Source organism: Loxodonta africana, chromosome 13 (genome assembly GCF_030014295.1).
Source record: "Loxodonta africana isolate mLoxAfr1 chromosome 13, mLoxAfr1.hap2, whole genome shotgun sequence".
Classification (NCBI taxonomy): Eukaryota; Metazoa; Chordata; class Mammalia; order Proboscidea; family Elephantidae; genus Loxodonta; species Loxodonta africana.
Window position 1 is genome coordinate 5,235,301 of NC_087354.1, and position 17,781 is coordinate 5,253,081.

General features: G+C 46.4%; 1 protein-coding gene across 2 annotated transcripts in view; it reads left to right on the forward strand.

Annotated features, from left to right (window-relative positions):
- The window catches only part of GABRA5 (gamma-aminobutyric acid type A receptor subunit alpha5), a 159,432-nt gene that overhangs the window by 103,029 nt on the left and 38,622 nt on the right, over positions 1–17,781 (forward strand). For both annotated transcript variants that reach the window (XM_064296191.1, XM_023539692.2), the window contains exons 6-8: positions 9,906–10,049; positions 12,480–12,632; positions 15,542–15,753. In XM_064296191.1, the coding sequence (XP_064152261.1) occupies positions 9,906–10,049; positions 12,480–12,632; positions 15,542–15,753 (509 nt within the window). The remainder of the gene's footprint in view (positions 1–9,905; positions 10,050–12,479; positions 12,633–15,541; positions 15,754–17,781) is intronic.

Sequence of the window (17,781 nt, forward strand, 5' to 3'; positions counted from 1 at the left end):
TCAAACAAATGTGGAAATCAGTCCTAGCTTAGAGAGGGATGTTTCCGTAAGGAAATTCTTTAAATTGATGGCATAGCTTCCATTTGGAAGTAAGTGCTTAAACAAATCAAGATATTTAGAAAAGGGGAAAATAACCCCAACTTAATTATTTTTTGTTCATTTGTTTGTGGAGTGATGCATTACATATTAAATTAAGTCATGAAACAGCATTTTGATTCATAAAAAAGTATACCACATTTGGTGTGGAGGCTTCTTTGGTGGACATCCGGTGGAGAGGACTTCAGGAAATCAGGGATAAATCTCACTGCATGAACTGCTAGTACCTGCAGACATATGGAATCACGATCGTGCTGCCGCATTTATCATTCCCAGCATATAGTGAGTGTGGCATCTTCATGTGAGTATAGATGATCTAGAAAGCAGTTTCCTCAGTGTCTGATTTGAATATGTTACAGTCTGTGTGGTCTTAGAAACACACTGAAGTTCTATCTATGTGGTGTTTGCATCTAGATGGTTCTGACAGTCATTATGATGTATTAACGTTTAATACTATTTAAACAATATTCTTGGTGTGATTGGCATCCAGCACCCTGCTGATGCAGTGAGGAACTCAAAAGCATAAACTAAACTCTGGTGGAAGGGAGCTGAGATGGACATGTTTAGAGAAGCTGGCTCAATATTGCACAGAGTTAAAGATGCCTGTGCAGCCGGAATCTATTGTGGAGTTCACAGATGGGAAAGCTCATCACGGAATGAAGTAGTCATGCTTTGAACTGAACCTGGAAGAATTTTTACAGAAGATGGAATAACGAGTATAAGGGCAAAACACAAATAACTGGGAATCTAAAAGTAGTAGACAAAACTGTGGCTTTTACAGAGCAAGGGCAGGATATGCTGAAATCACAATTTATGGAAGGAAAACCAAGATCCAGGAACTCCAGTGAGGCAGTTAGATTAATGAGAGCTGGGTGGAATAAAGGATGAAAGAGAGAATGGGCCAAAGATAATCCCATGGTTTTAAGTGTAGGGGACTTAGAAAATACTATTTTCTGTGAGGAAATAAAGAAACTGAGAGGAGCTTCTTGGCTGAAGGTAAAAACGCTGATCACTTTGAGTGGGGTGGGAGATTGTGTGCAGGGGTTTTCCCTGCATGTTCCTGGCTCTTGTCCTGTCTCTCATTCCTCCCCACAAAATGGAGGGTCTGTTCCAGTGGGAGGATGATGGCAGTGGCAGCCCATTGCCCTTTTTTCCTGACTGGGTCCTGTCAAACTTCACAGACAAGACAGACTTGACCCCTTTGGACCCTCTTCCCCAGACCAGTGGGGCAGTGGCCTGGGTGATATTACAAGGGCAAGGCAGCACTGAGGGTATTAGAAAGCTGCTTGCCTAGCAAATGCAGGTCCTCCAGTACACTCCAGGGCAGCTGCGCAGGTCACAGCCAGGCATGATGGCCCATTCTTCTCCCTCCAGTTGAGGGCTGCACAATTCTCTTTCACTTGATTCTGGGCAAGGAAAGGGGCATGTCAGAATTCTGATGCTTTAGTTTTTTACCTGTTGAATGTAAAGCCAGGCTGTTGGGTGTTCTGTAAACCATTAGAGATAATGAACCTGTACGCATGTATATTTTACAGTGTTGACTCAGCTTTACAACTCAGGAAACTGAGGCTCAGGAATGTCGAGTAGCCTGCTGAAAGTCACACAGGTGGTGTGTGGTGTTCTTGTCTAATTACTCTGCTGGTTCCAATACATGGTTTTAGACAAATTCCTCAGAGAGGACAAGGCCGGGCACATGGGCTTCAGAGAACTCTATCCTGTATGTTTTCAAATCTCCAAAATTCCAATTATCGCTTACATTCTAAACTGTATTTCTTCAGACTCTGTAGGAATTAATGCATAGGGTAAAACATGTTTCCTGACTGGCTGTTGGCAGTTAGCAGGGTCAAATAAGCCTCACCAGCTGTACTCACAATTGGGTCAGCTTTTTAGTGACAAAAGAAAGTGAATTGGAATATAACCTTTTCACGAGATTGGATTGGATGCCAAGTAAAAAAATCCTTCCTTGCATATGTTAACGTTTATTATAGCTACTGTTTATGAAGCATCTGGTCTGTGCTCAGTGCTTGACATTGGTTCTTACACACTGTCCTCACAGTGACCCTAGGAGATGGATGCTGTTTTCCCCTATCTGCACAAGGGAAATCAAAGTTCAGAGTGTAAACGGTTGTCCAGCGTCACTCAGATAGTGAACATCAGAACCATGTCACCTTTTGACTTTTGTGTTTCTTTAAAATTTACCAATTCTAGAAGGCCTTGTAAGTCAGGCAGTGGTAGACATATCACCACTTCTATTCTGGGCCTGCAGCTCGAGAAGAGGAGGAGTCAAGGAGCCATGCAGAAAGCAGTGATAAGTTCCGGAGCCCAGTGTGAGTGACAGCCTATCAAGTCTCCTCGCCTGGGTCTGCTGACACATGGTCAAGGAACTGCCAATGGCAATGGTTGCGTGTCCAGACCTCTGCATCACAACACACGGCACCCAAGCCTGACAGCCCCACTACCGTTACCCCAGGTGTGAGACACAGACATCAGTGGTCATTTATCCCAGCTTGTAATGTCGTGAAGAGAGAAAATGCTGGGACATGCGCGGGCCTCGCTCCTTCTCTCTGTTGATGTTATTGGTGCTGTTAATGCTATCAGTGACAGTGGGGCTTTTAATACTAACAGTTTGAGAAGCAAGATCATATAAATTATTACTGTGTATTGCAGGCAACATTCATTTTTCACTTAGTGATTTCAAATAACATTTATCTACTTAAAATTATTATGTTACTGGATCCTTACTGTAAGATAAGCATTGTTGTCCTCCCACACCCAAGTACAATGGAGAAATAGGCCTGGAGGTCTTGTGTGCCTGTCCACACCCAGCAAGCCAGTGGTCCCATGGTCAGCTATTTCTTGTCCATACAGCCCTGTGTCCTCCCCTGGAACACACAGGCATCTGCACTGGTCAGGGTGCCCCTTAGCCACAGGGTCATGGAGAAACTGCAGGATCGAGTTGCTGCCCCAAGCCCAGCAAGGAGAGCCGTGCCCAGTCCCTGCAGTCAGTGGAGCAGAGGGGCAGACAGTCCTCAACAGCCCCATACCAAACCCTGCACCTCCACCACCCCAGAACTGCCCTCTGCACCTCTGGGCTCCACTCTATGCCCCTCCAGACCTTAGGAGGAATGCCTGCACCCCTAACCTCTGCCACTTTCCAGAACACCCTGGGTATTCAAAAAGTTCCCCTTTCCCTGCACCGTACCTGCTCTTGCCCCTTTTTCTTCCTCCCTGAGCAGACTAGACACCATGGAGGGCGCCCTCCTTGCTCTGCAGTCTCTACACACATACTTCCCGACTGTGGAGAACATCGCACTGCCATGAAAACCAGCTGCCCTAAATTTGAGGTTCTTGAGCTTCACAACTTTCTCACTCCTTCCAAAGGCCATAGGGGGCTGGGATCTTCTTCCCACCAGGGTGAGACTTACAGTTCCCTGTGGGTTGGGAAACTGGGTGGGGACAGTGTTAATGGAACATCTACACCTTGTCCCTTCGACCTGGTGTGAGGCAGGTGACTAGGGGAGGAAATGCCAAACAGGCGTGAAGGTAAGAGACAGACCTGGCTGGGCAGCAGAAAGGAGGGTCTTCCTCCCATGAGAACACACCACCTCACTGCCATCTCCCATACACATCACACTCACATCCCGGCCAGGATTCATAGCTACTCCAGCCTGTCTTTGTGCCTCTGCTGCAGACTCAAGGTCCTGTAAGATCTGCATAATAGGAAGCAGATAGAAACCTCATTGCCCTTTATATGGAACTCTGGTAGCTCTTGCGGTGGTGCACAGTGATGCCTGGAACCAGAGATTTAGAGTGCAGTGTACCAACATGGATGGCAACACCACTCCCATGCCTCCATCACCCACAAGTAGCTAGTTCATCGCCCCAGTATAGGGGGTAAACAAGAACAGGATGCTCATGCATCTAACAAGCTCCAATGCTGTCCCTGTGAAAATGCACTTCTAAGTTACCTGAAACAGATGCCATACTAGTAAAACAGACACAACAAGAATACCACTCAACACTCAACTTCCAACTGCAGTGTGAACTAGGTGTTTGTTCATGATACTTTATCCATTGCTGTATTCGGGTATACTCTTTTTACCTGTATTTAATGTGTTACTAATTATTACCTTGTTTAATATGTTGATGGAAGGAATATACAGAGTCACTGTACCAAAAAGAATTGGTTGACATCCAACCATTTCAGGAGGTAACAATGATTAGGAACCAGTGATTCTGAAGGAAGAAGTCCAAGCTGCACTGAAGGCATTGGCAAAAAACAAGGCTCCAGGAATTGATGGAATATCAATTGAGATGTTTCAACAAATGGATGCAGTACTGGAAGTGCTCACTCATCTATGCCAAGAAATTTGGAAGACAGCTACCTGGCCAATCAACTGGAAGAGATCCATATTTATCCCTATTCCCAAGAAAGGTGATCCAACCAAATGCAGAAATTATTGAACAATATCATTAATATCACATGCAAGCAAAATTTTGCAGAAGATTATTCAGAAGTAGCTATAGTAGTATATCACAGGGAACTGCCAGAAATTCAAGCCAGATTTAGAAGAGGACATGGAATCAGGGATATCATTGCTGATGTCAGATGGATCCTGGCTGAAAGTAGAAAATATCAGGAAGGTGTTTACTTGTGTTTTATTGACTATGAAAAAGCATTCGACTGTGTGGACCATAACACATTATGAATCACATTGCGGAGAATGGGTATTCTGGAATACTTAATTGTGCTCATGAGGAATCTGTACATGGATCAAGAAAAGCAGTCATTCAAACAAAGGGATGCTACATAGTTTAAAGTCAGGAACGGTGTGCATCAGGGTTGTAGCCTTTAACCATTCAGTACCTATTCAGTCTGTATGCTGAGCAAATAATCCAAGAAACTGAACTATATGAAGAATGTGACATCAAGATTGGAGGAAAACTCATTAACAACCTGCACTATGCAGATGACACAACCTTGCTTGCCAAAAGTGAAGGGGACTTGAAGCACTTTACTGATGAAGAGCAAAGACCACAGCCTTCAGTATGGATTACATCTCAACATAAAGAGAACAAAAATCCTCACAACTGGACCAATAAGCAACAGCATAATGAATGGAGAAAAGATTGAAGTTGTCAAGGATTTCATTTTACTTGGATCCACAATCAACACTCATAGAAACAGCAGTCAGGAAATCAAAAGATGCATTGGGTTGGGCAAATCTTCTCCAAAGGACCTCTTTGAAGTGTTGAAAAGCAAAGATGTCACCTTAAAGACTAAGGTGCACCTGACCCAAGCCATGGTATTTTCAATTGCATCATATGCATGTGAAAGCTGGACAAGCAATAAGGAAGACTGAAGAAGAATTGACACCTTTGAATTGTGTTGGCGAAGAATATTGAATATACCATTGACTGCCAAAAGAACAAACAAACCTGTCTTGAAAGAAGTATAGCCAGAATGCTCCTTAGAAGCAAGGATGGCTCGACTACGTCTCACATACTTTGGACATATTATCAGGAGGGGTCAGTCACTGGAGAAGGAAGTCATGCTTGGTAAAGTAGAGGGTCACCAAAAAAGAATACCCCCAACGAGGTGGATTGATACAGTAGCTACAACAGTGAGCTCAAGCATAGCCACAATTGTGAGGAAGGTGCAGGACCTGGCAGTGTTTTGTTCTGTTGTGCATAGGGTCTCTACGAGACAGAATCAATTCGATGGCACCTGACAACAACATTTAATATATTAATAGTTATACCTAAATATTTGAATCATGGTTCTCATTTCACACTCATGTGGCCTCCACTCATAGATCGAACACACAGCTTATTGTCAAGGAGTGTTTAGTATCACATGTCTGGGGGGAAATCTGCAAAAATGTGCAAGACTATTATGCAGAAAATTGTACAACTGTGTTAGAAGATATTTCAATATAGAAGACTTAAATAAATGGGAGGCATAACATCTCCATGATTAAAAAGACTCAATATCACAAGATGGACTGTCTCCCCAAATTAGTATATAGATTCAATCTAGCTTCAATATAAATCCTACCAGGGTTTCTCTTGAGTCCTGACATGCTGATTCTGGCATGTGTATGGATGAGCAGAGGGCTAAGAACAGCCAAGACCCGCCTGAAGAGCAAGGATTCTTCCAGGTTCAGAGATCTTAGAAAGTGCACATAAAGACAGGGGCACTGAAGCAGGAGTAGAATAATGGAGCAGAGCAGAGAGCCCAGGGGAAAAGACCCTGTGCCCACGCAGAGCTCTGCGCATTAGTGGGATGGGAGAGGCAATTCATCATAGCAATGGAACCATGGAAACTCTACATGAGAGCTATTGTATTGGAGACTCATATACACATATGGGTACAGATGTCAGTGCCTGGTGACTTACGCCATAAATGTGAAAGTTATCAAACTAAAGCTTTTATAATAAATGTGTGATATTTCATGAACCCTCAGGGTAGGGGAGGATTTTTGAAATAAAATGCAGAGTGAGTAAACCGTAGAAAGCGCACTAAATTTCACTTCATTAAAATTAGTGTTAATTTAAAAAAATGAACCAAGTGAAAGAGCCACAAACTTGAAGAAAATATTTGCAACACAGATAACAAAGTATGTATAAAGAATACACCAACCAAAGGGGCAGAAAAGAAACCAGCAAAGCCAAACAATGTATTGTTTAGCAATCCCTTCCTAAAGATAACTTAAAAAAAAAAAATTCAATATTTAACATAAAATTCTGAATAGTACCTTGGAAAGGGGAGGAAGGTGAACATTTAATGAGGGGTACACACAGGGCTTTGAAGAGTCTGGCATTTTTTTCTGTATTGAGCTCAATGTTTGGTACTTACATGCTTGCTATTATTTTTGAAACTATTACGAATACTCTTTTGTACAAAAAACAAAAATAAGGGTAGTGATGTACTTAACAAGGAAACTTCCACTTTTTAGCAGGAACCTGCAGCATTCCAGAGGCCATTTTTCTGGCTCCTACCCATCCAGACCCTTGACACAAGTACATGACTTCTGTCAATCCTGACTTCTGATGTAACAACTTGACTCTGACTCATGGTAACGCCATGTGTTCCAGAGTAGAACTGTGCTCCATGGAGTTATCAATGGCTGATTTTTTGAAAGTAGATCACCAGACCTTTCTTCTGAGGCTCCTAGTGGACTCAAACTTCCAGCCTTTTAGTTAGCAGCCTAGTGCGTTAACCGTTTACGCCATCCAGGGACTCCTGACCTCTCATATACACACATGGTTTTGCCTGTTCACGGTGGGGTGTTCCAGCCTCTTCTGGTAGAGAGTTGGTGGAGGGGTTCCCAAGTAAGCAGGTGTATTCAGGCACACTCCCTGGTAGCAGAGCTCTGGTTCATCTCCCACCTTTGGGACCTCTCCAGGTTCTCCCCTGGAATGGCGTGCAGTTCTGTCCACTCTGGAGTTCAGACTGTGTCCTATACTCTCGTTGTGATGGTGACAGAGTACCAGGCATAGGTATCTGTGCAGAGTCATGGTCAGACTGCGTGGAGGTGTGACTGTTGGCCTCTGTGTGAGTGTAAGTGGTCAGGACCAACTGAAGCGGACAAATGCGTTCACTTCTTAAAGCCACTGGGCCTTGACCCACCACTCCTGTGAAACTGAGTTTGCCAGTGCTCTAGTGACCCCTCACTACTAATCTGTGGTCATCACACAGCCACTCTCTGAAGTGTCTAGCAGCCCCTGATGCTTGGCCTCCAGGACTGCACATTCCCATGTTCCCCCACTATAGCAGCTGCCTCTCAGTTGCATTGCTATCTCCTCCTCATCTTCTTGAACTCTAAACCCTGCACAAGGTGCCCTTGATGGCAGTGCTTCTCCTCCCCCTCCCCCCAACACCAGCATTCAGGCCAGGTGGTCTCCTTAGCCGTGCTCAGTGCATCCACCAGATAGTGGATGCACTTGGTCACACATAGTATAAGCCCTAATGTCCAGCACCTCAGCTGCTTGTCACTCACCAGAAACCTGCTCCCCCACAGTCTTCACCACCTAGGTGCCCGCCTGACTGTGCCCTTTCCCTCACAGCTCACACCCAGCTTCTCAGGGCTTTTCACAAGTGTGCACTTCAAACACGTCAGATGTGCCCTCTATTCTACACTGCGCCGAAGTCACCACCATCGTGCTCCCCTGGATTTCTTTAATGTTGCCTTGAGCAGTCTCCTGCTTCTGCCCCTTTCCCACCTGCCTTCTCGCCTGCTGTCAGACCGGTATGATCCCATTACAGCCTAAATTTGAGTATGCCAATTATTTGCTCACTCAGAGGAAGTGTCAGAGGCCTTAACGATGGCCTCCAGGCCACGATGCGTCTGCTCTCCTCTGCCCTGCTCGCAGTCACTCTATCCAGCCACACCCAGACATCTGGTTTTCTTCAGACATTGCCAGTGAGCTCTCAACCTCAGAGCCTTTGCACCTGCTATTCCCTCTGCCTGGGATCCCATTCCTCCTCAGATGGCCCCACGCCACATGCCATGCCCCCAGGTCACCTTCTGAATGAGCCCTTCTTAAATCACCCAGTTCACAACTGCACCTTTTGGCCCCTCACAGCTTGTCGTACCCCACAGCACTTATCACCACCTCACATATTATAGTCTATGTATGACATGTGTTTGCCTCCTTTGGAGTGTAAATTTCTTCAGCAGAGGACTTTTGCCTGTCTCTTTCTCCACCCCACCCACATTAGTTTTCTGTTGCCATTGGTACTTAGCAGCAGTTCTGTAGATCAGAAGTCCAGTGGGTTCACCTGGTTTCTCTGCTCTGAGTCCCATAATGCTGAAATCAAGGTGGTAGCAGGGTGAGTTCCTTCCTGGGGCTCTGGGGCTAGGTTGGCCTCCAGGCTCACCCAGTTGGTAGAATCCAGCCCCTTGTGGCTGAGAACTGAGGTCTCCATGTCTTTGCTGCCTGTTGCCAGGGGTTGTGCTTTGCTTCCAGAGGCCCCAACTGGTGATCTCCTAAGGCCATCTTCAAGTCAGCAATGGCTGGCTGAGTCCTTTTCCTGTTCAAATCTCTCTGACCTGAGTCTCTACCTGACTCCAGTAGGAGACATTCTGTTTTTAAGGATTCAAGTAATTAGATTGGGCCCACCCAGTAACCCAGGATAATCCCTGCTCTTAAAGCCCATAACCTTTATTTCCATTTGCAGAAGGCCTTTGCCATGTAAGGTAACACATCCATAGGCTTGACACCAGGGGGCTGTGTTCCTGCCTGCCTCGTCACCCTACCGCCTAGGAAATGTTCCTCAAGATGGGGGCTCTTGGAAAGTGGAAAGTTTATAACAGCGAGTGTGGCCATGCACTTTGTGCTGTGCAGTTACATAATTATGTGTATTATGTAATCAGAGCAACAACCCTAAGAAGCAGATGCTGTCATTACCCCACTTTACAGATGAAGAAACAGGCAGAGTGTAAGTACCTTGCCCAAGGCCACAGGGCTGGAATTGACCTGGAGCATCTCTGGATTTGTCCTCTCTGGACCAAAGGTCACATACTCTCCCAGCGACATGGTAGTGATAGTGCCACTCTGGAGATAAGATAAACAGCAGAAGTCCCCTATGCACCAGTGTGAGCTCTCAAACCTGTGGGATGGTGCAGACCTGAACTGTGGTGGCAGCTAACCTGTTCTGACCACCCTACACATTTTTTTTATGTCATTTAATGTTAACTTTTCAGACTTTCAATTCATCTTTCTTGTTTCTTTAAAAAGCATCTTCACTTGTGCCAGGCTAGGGATGACACTGTGTTTATTCTTTCTGCCATCTACCCCCACAGATGCATACCCTAATTCCGAAGTTGTCTACGTCTGGACCAATGACACCACGAAGTCTGTGGTGGTGGCAGAAGATGGCTCTAGACTGAACCAGTACCACCTGATGGGGCAGACGGTGGGTACTGAGAACATCAGTACCAGCACAGGTAAGGGGCCTGGCAGGCAGGGGGCACAGGTAACAGGCCTGGGAGGCAGGGGGCACAGGTGAGAGCCTGGCGGGTAGGGGTAGTGTTGCAAGATAACAGCAGAACACCACTGGACACCAAGCTGGAGGGAGTGCCCACCCTGCCTCAGCACAAGACTTCTTCCCCAGCGCCCTCTCCCTGGCAGCTAGGGCCCAGCTATTGTGAAGAGCCTTCCACTGAAGTGCCCTTCTGTGGCTGTACAAAGCCCAGCTCAATGATATTAGGGCATGGCTGAGGCATTAATCTTCCCTGTAGTTGCCACCACATGAACAGCAAGAATGGAGCAGGATTTGATGACTCCAGGCCTGCCTGAAGGCTCATGACCCACTTCTGTAACCTACACCCCTGCCCAGAGCACAGAAAATCACAGAGACTCAGAGACAGGTGGGGTCTCTGCAGGAATCTTAAGACTTCTTCCTACAAGCATTCCTTTACCTGCCCCCCTTCCTCCTGCTCTGATCTATTGAAAGGGATTTCCCTGGGGCTGGATTGAGGGAAGAAGCACCATCGAGCAGCAGAGAAGAACCCCTGAGGTGTTCCAGAAGCAGACATGCTCAGCTTGGGGGCTGGCCTGAACCAGCAAGGGAACAGAGGGGTGAGGTCACAAAGGAGCAGGCAGGTTCCACTTCCTGAGCCTGCCATCATCAGACGCCTCTTGGCCCAGGGCAGGCCTTCCCTAAAGGCTTCTAAACGTCACCAGGCATTGCATAGGGAGGATTTCAGGGCTGGGGAGAAGAGAAGAGCCTCATGGTGATAAGCTGAGCCTCACTTAGGACATGCCCCAAGCCTCAGAACCCTCCAGGGTGGCTCCTAGTCCCCAGCAGCCCCCCAGGAAGCTGAATGCACTTCTATAGACACCCTCATCCCCAACCAGCATATAGGCATTTTTGGTTGCAGTGTTAAACTGAGAGAAAGAAGGAAGCAGAACAGACTTCATGGAATGAAACGAAGAAGTAGGACAAAAGTTAGGGTCAAAGAAATGAAAGGAGATTAACTGCAGACCCTGCTGTAAAGACCTAGAAAGGCATCTCCTTTCTTCAAACATCAGGGAGAGGCAAAGCTGGACCCCTTTAGTGATCCAGACCTTGGTGTCGTATATGGCACCCCCTTCTCTTTATATCTGACACTTTCCCCTTTCATCATGCTTGCTGTCTCCTCAGCCTACTCTCACCTGATAGAGAAGCTCACAGCATGGGCTACTAGAGAGTAGGCTCATTTCACCCCTCATGTTCCGTATGGTCCTTCCACATCTGTGCCCCACACACTGCATGCTGTGAGGACAGGTGCATGGGGGTCACCCACTACTGGCTTTGATGTGGATAGCATGCGTGTTAGCTATGCCATTAGCCCCAAACATGAAAGGGTAAGAGGAAAGCAGGACACATCCCAACAACTGCCCAGGCAGCAGGCCATCTGTTCTCCTAGTACATCAGCCCCCACCCAGGTCAGCCTTTAGTGGAGCTCCCAAGCCTGTTGTGGACACAGCCACAGTATTGACCATACTCCCTGGCCACACCATTCACTCCTAGCAAAACCCTCAAAATGACGTCCTCCCATATCGCTACTCTGCCCTTCTCTGCTGCCCTTCATCCGCCGCTCATCCATCCACCAGGGCAATAGAAACTCCTCATCAGGTGAGGCCCCACAGTCCAGTGGGCCTGCACCTGGACTGCAGCCCAACTTGCTCCTTACCAGTTTACCGTCAGGACAGCATCGTTGTCGGCAATGAAGGGGAGGTCTCCTAGCACCTCCCACACAGCCAGGCAGATCCAGAGAAGGCCCTGGGGACTCGCCAAGGGCATGCCGGATCTCAGAGAATGGAGGGGAGTTTTTGGTCTTCCTGGTGCGTGCCCAGCAAGTGAGCTGCTGGATTCTCTGTCTCCTGGCCTCCAGCTCCTCACTCTCCACTCTGAGGGAGGCACCCAGGTTCATCCAGATGCCTGGCCCCCCTGGTTGCCCTAGGGTTGGGAGTAGAAAGGAAACTCTCTGCCAACAGCTAGGCTCTGTGGAGTTCTGAGCTCTATCAGACTACATCCTGATTGCAGCAGCAGGCAAGGGGCAGGAGGGAGCAGGCAGCAATGGCAGGCACAGATTGTAACCAGGGATTAACAAACCCTGCAAATCTGATTTTCCTAGGGAAAGCATCGGTCAGCTGAGGCTCTTCTGAGGCCAGTGCCAACAGACATGCGTATACAAAATGGTTAAAAACGTCATACATCCTCCTCTGTCTCTCTTTAACCCAAATAGCACAGCTAAGCACTTGTTCGGCAGCAGATGGAGGCCACAGAACTACTGAAGTCCTCTGACCCTGCAGGCAGGAGCCACTGGTCCTTTCCTTTCCCCAGGACTTTGGTGACTTTAGGTGATATACAGATTTGTGCTTGTTTGCAGGTGAATACACAATCATGACAGCACATTTCCACCTGAAGAGAAAAATTGGGTACTTCGTCATTCAGACCTACCTTCCCTGCATAATGACCGTGATTTTATCCCAGGTGTCCTTTTGGCTGAACCGGGAGTCGGTCCCAGCTAGAACGGTGTTTGGTGAGTGTCCCCAAGCCGGGCCTGGACCCTGATCCTAGCCATCCAAAAGTGGCACCACCAACAACCACAAATATGCCAGTGCTGCCTCGGTATGGTGACCTGAAAAACAAACTGACCAATGAGTTCAGGATTTTATGTTAAGGATTAGGATTTAGGATTTCTCTCAGAATGAGGGTTTAGGGAATAAAGCGTGATATGTTTGAGAATCATTTCCACTTTGAAAAGCTTTTCACTGTAACCTTCTTTGAGGTTTGAAATTGCCAGAAGCCTGCCTTACGTGAGATTTTGCAAAAAGTATTTTCATTGTTCTAATAAAGCACTACTTTTTAATTCATGGGGGTGTCTTTGAAATGTGTGTGCCACTTAAAATTAACCACTAAGTGGCAATCAACACATTATATGTGATACTATAGTAATAAACCAAGAATACATATGTGATAGTAATCTAGAACATTTTTTTGGCATCCCTAAGATAATAAGATGAAGTTTAGAAAGACCCAGCTCAGGAGGTGCCTTGGACAGCAGACAGCATGTTACCTTGGAGCTCAGTTTCATCATATTCAAAGAGATACTGAAGGCGAATTTGCAGGTTAATTGTGATAATAGATGCTTACATCTTTCCAGACTGTGAAGTACTATTCTCATGTCAGCTCTTATCATTGCCCTTCCCTTTTTTAAGAAGAAAATGTCAGTATGTGTCTTATTGTAATGGTCCCATAGTATATACAAAACCGAAGAGCCTGGGGCATCCATGAGTGAACGGCACAGAAATGTATCTCACTGGCTTGGTTCGCCTTTCAGGGATGTCTCAGGAAGCTTTGCAGGCAGGCTGTGGCCAGGCAGTGCTGCCCAAGTCAGTGTACCTCCCAACACACTGTAGGGGAATATTACCAGGTAGACAGGAAAAAAAAATTAGACTGAAAAATACTGTATATTACAGTCTGTTCCCTCTTGGAGATTCTCAGTGTACATTAGGATGCTATGGGGCCCAAAAAGACTCAAGAAACCTGCTTAATGTTATGCTCAGAATACTCTTTACTCAACACAATGATTAACTGAATTTATAAGAAAAGCAAAGATGCCTATTGATTTCTCATCAAACATTAATTCCATGCATGGTGCCATCCATGACCCATGAGTATATGTAAGTACCTTTAAAGGCAGACGTGGAAGGAGAACTCATAGCTGCTATGGCCTCCAGCAACATACCACTTTGAGAGTGCATTGCACCCTTACCCTAGGTACCCACGCATGCATTCCTACAGACAGCATGGCGAGAGGAGGAAGGCAGGGTCCATGTGGTGACGCTGCAGGCCTGCAAGAGTCTAGCAGACCTGGCTCCTGATGCAGGTTCTCTCATTTAAGGGTGATGGTGCCAATAGCTAAATGGTTTTAAAGCTTCAGGCTTTCCCCCTGCAAAACAGAGATAAGGATACCCGTTTTGAAGTGGCGTGCTTTGGTCAGTGTCTGACACTCAGCAAGTGCTCTATAAATAGCACATAATAGGCCATTCCTGAATGAATGCCCCCCTCCAGGAATCTAGCCCTGCTGAGTGGGGGGTCCAAAGCAGACAGCCACAGTGGCCTGTCACAGCAGGCCTAAGGGCACGTGTTCTCTCTTCGCTGGAATCAAGTGCCCAGACAGAGGTTCAGACACAGCACTCCCGTTGAACTGACCTATGGAAGTCTGCAGCATTCATGCGTATAGACGAGAGGCTGTCTCCAGCCCACTCCTACACAACGCGTCTCTGTGAAGCGCTCTACTAGATGCTGTGTGAGTTTAATTGCTGTTTCTTAATTGGATACTGCCTTAGTGTCACCAGGAAACACCATTCATTCACATATCTTTTGCTGAGCACCAACTGTTTGATTGGCTGTCTTCAAGGCAATGGGGCTGTGTGGAAATCAAACCAAAATCCCTGCCCTATTAAGTTCATATTCCAGAGGAAGGAGGCAGTCAACAAGACAAAGAAAACAAGCAGTGCGTTAAAACTGTAAATGCGCTAAGTGTTATGAATTGAAAAGAGCAGTGAGAAAATCAGAGAGAGTGGGAAGGAGAATTTAAAATGGGGCTTGAGGAGGATCTCCCTGTGAGAAGGATATTTGAGTGAAGATCTAAAGGAAGTGCAGGAGTGAGGGGGCCTCGTGGACATCAGGTAGTTCCTTGAGGCAGATGGAACAGCCAGTGCAAATTGAGGAGAAACAGGGGAGCTGGGCGGAAGTTGTTGAGTGAGCAGGGACGGAGACGTACAAGATGAGCTTAGAGGGGTTGTGTGTGTGTGCACGTGTGTGTGTTGGGGTATCTTGGAACCCACTGATAAGGACTTTTTTTTTTTTCTACTGAGGATAAGAAGTCCTTGGTGGGTTTTAAGTAGGTAAAAAGCATGGTCTGACTTATATTGCTCACCATGGCAGTTTCAAGTATGTTCTGAAGAAGGGAGTCTAGTTGTGAGATTCTTGCCATATTCCGGATGAGAGATGTCGATGGTGGCGTAGACCAGCATGGTGGGAGGTGTTCAGATTCCGGGTAGGTTTTGAAGGTAGAGACAACAGTTTTTGGTGACTGAGTTAACTTGAGTGTGAGAGAAAGCAAGAGCCCAGGATGAGGAACTGAGAATCACTCCAGTGCTTTTGGCCTGAGCAACTGGGAGGGGGCAGTGTTCCTGAATGGTAAGGGGAGCACTGAGGAAGGAGCAAAGGAGCATGTTTTGGACATGCTAAATCTGTGCTTCAGGTAGAGGTGTAAGGTAGATAGATGGATATATAAGCTCAGAGAAGGGAGAGGCCAGGCTGGAGAGAAAATTGTCAACTTCTTTATTACATTCAGGGGTTTTTGACTGAGGAACTCAGGGTGCCAATACTAACCCATTTCCCTTCCCTGCTTTGCCACCCTGTTATTGACTACCATAGGGGTAACCACAGTGCTAACAATGACGACTCTCAGCATCAGTGCTCGAAACTCTCTGCCCAAAGTGGCTTATGCCACGGCCATGGACTGGTTCATAGCTGTGTGCTACGCCTTTGTGTTCTCCGCCTTGATTGAATTTGCCACTGTCAACTATTTTACAAAGAGAGGTTGGGCCTGGGATGGCAAAAAGGCCTCGGAAGCTGCCAAGATCAAGGTATTTATTGTATGTCTCCTCTTTACCCCATCTTGTCAGATTCTCCTGACTGGTGAAACAGGCCTTATTATATATCCAAATATAAAACATTTCCTACCCCCTAAAAAAAACCCAAAATTATCCCCTCCCGTATATTCAAAGTCCTTATGAAATCTTACAATAAGTGATTTTTCTAATTGCTTTGTGTTGAACCACCAACTTAGTTCAAGTCAAAGTTCTGATATATGTGAATGACTTATATACATTAAGAATAATACATATAATAATATGTGCCACAGTAATATATACAAGTGTATTATTTTTACAAAACTAATTGCTGCCTATTCAGGGACTCATCGTCCAGTTTGATTTGTGTGACCCATCCCTCTGCTTGCTGTTTTGTCATTTCACCATGCAGTGTATCTTCTGCAAGATACTGTAAAGGTCATAAACAGAGTACATAACTTATTGAGCCCACATATCAGGAAAGCACAGCAATTCCACCGACTGGATGGATGGGTCGCTTAAATGATAAACATGAATTACTATGAAAAGTACTACTCTTCCAAAGCAATTAATCATTGGGTATTTAAAGAGTGATTTGTGCCTAAATCAAAGAAATATGTAAAAAAAAAAAGACTCACGGAGATTCCAAGTTTCTCATTTCATTAGGGAGATGAGAATAACATATAAACCAAAAACCAAACCCAATGCCATCGAGTCGATTCTGACTCATAGCGACCCTATAGGACAGAGTAGAACTGCCCCCATAGAGTTTCCAAGGAGTGCCTGGTGGATTCGAACTGCCGACCCTTTGGTTAGCAGCCGTAGCACTTAAACCACTACGCCACCAGGGTTTCCAGAATAACATATAGGGAATAAAAAACAACACAGCTTATGACAATCTGCTAATTATACCATGCAGAAATCAAATGAACAAATCCACTGCACTTAGGGAAGCACAAAGCTACCCTTTGAAAAGTTGGCACAAAGGTAGTCAAGGACGGTATTATAGAGGACTGGAGTGCTATGCCCTGGTTCCAAACCAGAGGCCAAAGGCCAATAATAGCAAACACAGGTCACCCTGGTTCCATGGAGGTCACTCAGCTCTGTCCCATTCTTGGCTCCACCCCTGCTTTTGGGATTCAATGATGCTGCTTCCCTCCCTGTGAGAAATCATGGTTCTGACCTGAACCAGCCTGTCTGGTCCTTCCCACCTCCAAGCATCACATGTCCCTTCCCAGGCCCCACTTTTGTCACAGAAGAGCCCACTTCCAACTCTAGATCCATTAATTGGAAGCCTAGCAGGGTCCTTCTGCGCTCTCTCAGGAGTTCAAGAGAAGCATGAGTGAGACCTCTGACACACATGAGCCTGGGGTGCAAGCTGTGGGCATAGAGGTGTGAAGAGGGGTGGGACAGGATGATCTGACTGAAGTGGAGTGAAGGAGATCTGGGAAACCATTTACATGGGCAGGGTAGTCAGACTGGGGACCTCTAGACCCAGAAGTTTGGACGTGATCTTGCAGACATAGGGAGCCATGGAGGTGGGGTGGAGGGAGGACATGAATGAAGTCTGGGGAGAAGGGTCTCTCCACACCTGGCATTGTCACTGAAAAGCAAGTGTCTGCAACCTGGCTGGTCTGGGATGACTGCATGAACACTGGACAGAAGAGGACCGGGTCTGGTGTAGAAGAGCAGTGGGGTGTTGGTTGGTTATGTTAGGTGAGGTGGTTGGGCTCTCGAACTGAGTCTAGAGGGAAGGTGAATCCAGGCATAACTGGAGACTCTGGCCATCACTGTCAGTGGCCATGTCTGCACTCGCCCAACTTCAGATCAGAATGGAGAGTTAGTGGGAGAAGAGGGCGTGGTAATTCCATGAATGTTTGGTCCCAGATGAGCACTGGTCTTCTAAAATAAATGTATGTGCACAACTGACCTGGTAAATCTGTGGAACTTAAAGACTGTGTGTCCTTCCTCAGATTGTGGGGGTGGGGGGCAGAGCCAAGCCCCTTATCCAGAAAAGCTTGGTGCAGGTAAAGCATCCAGGCA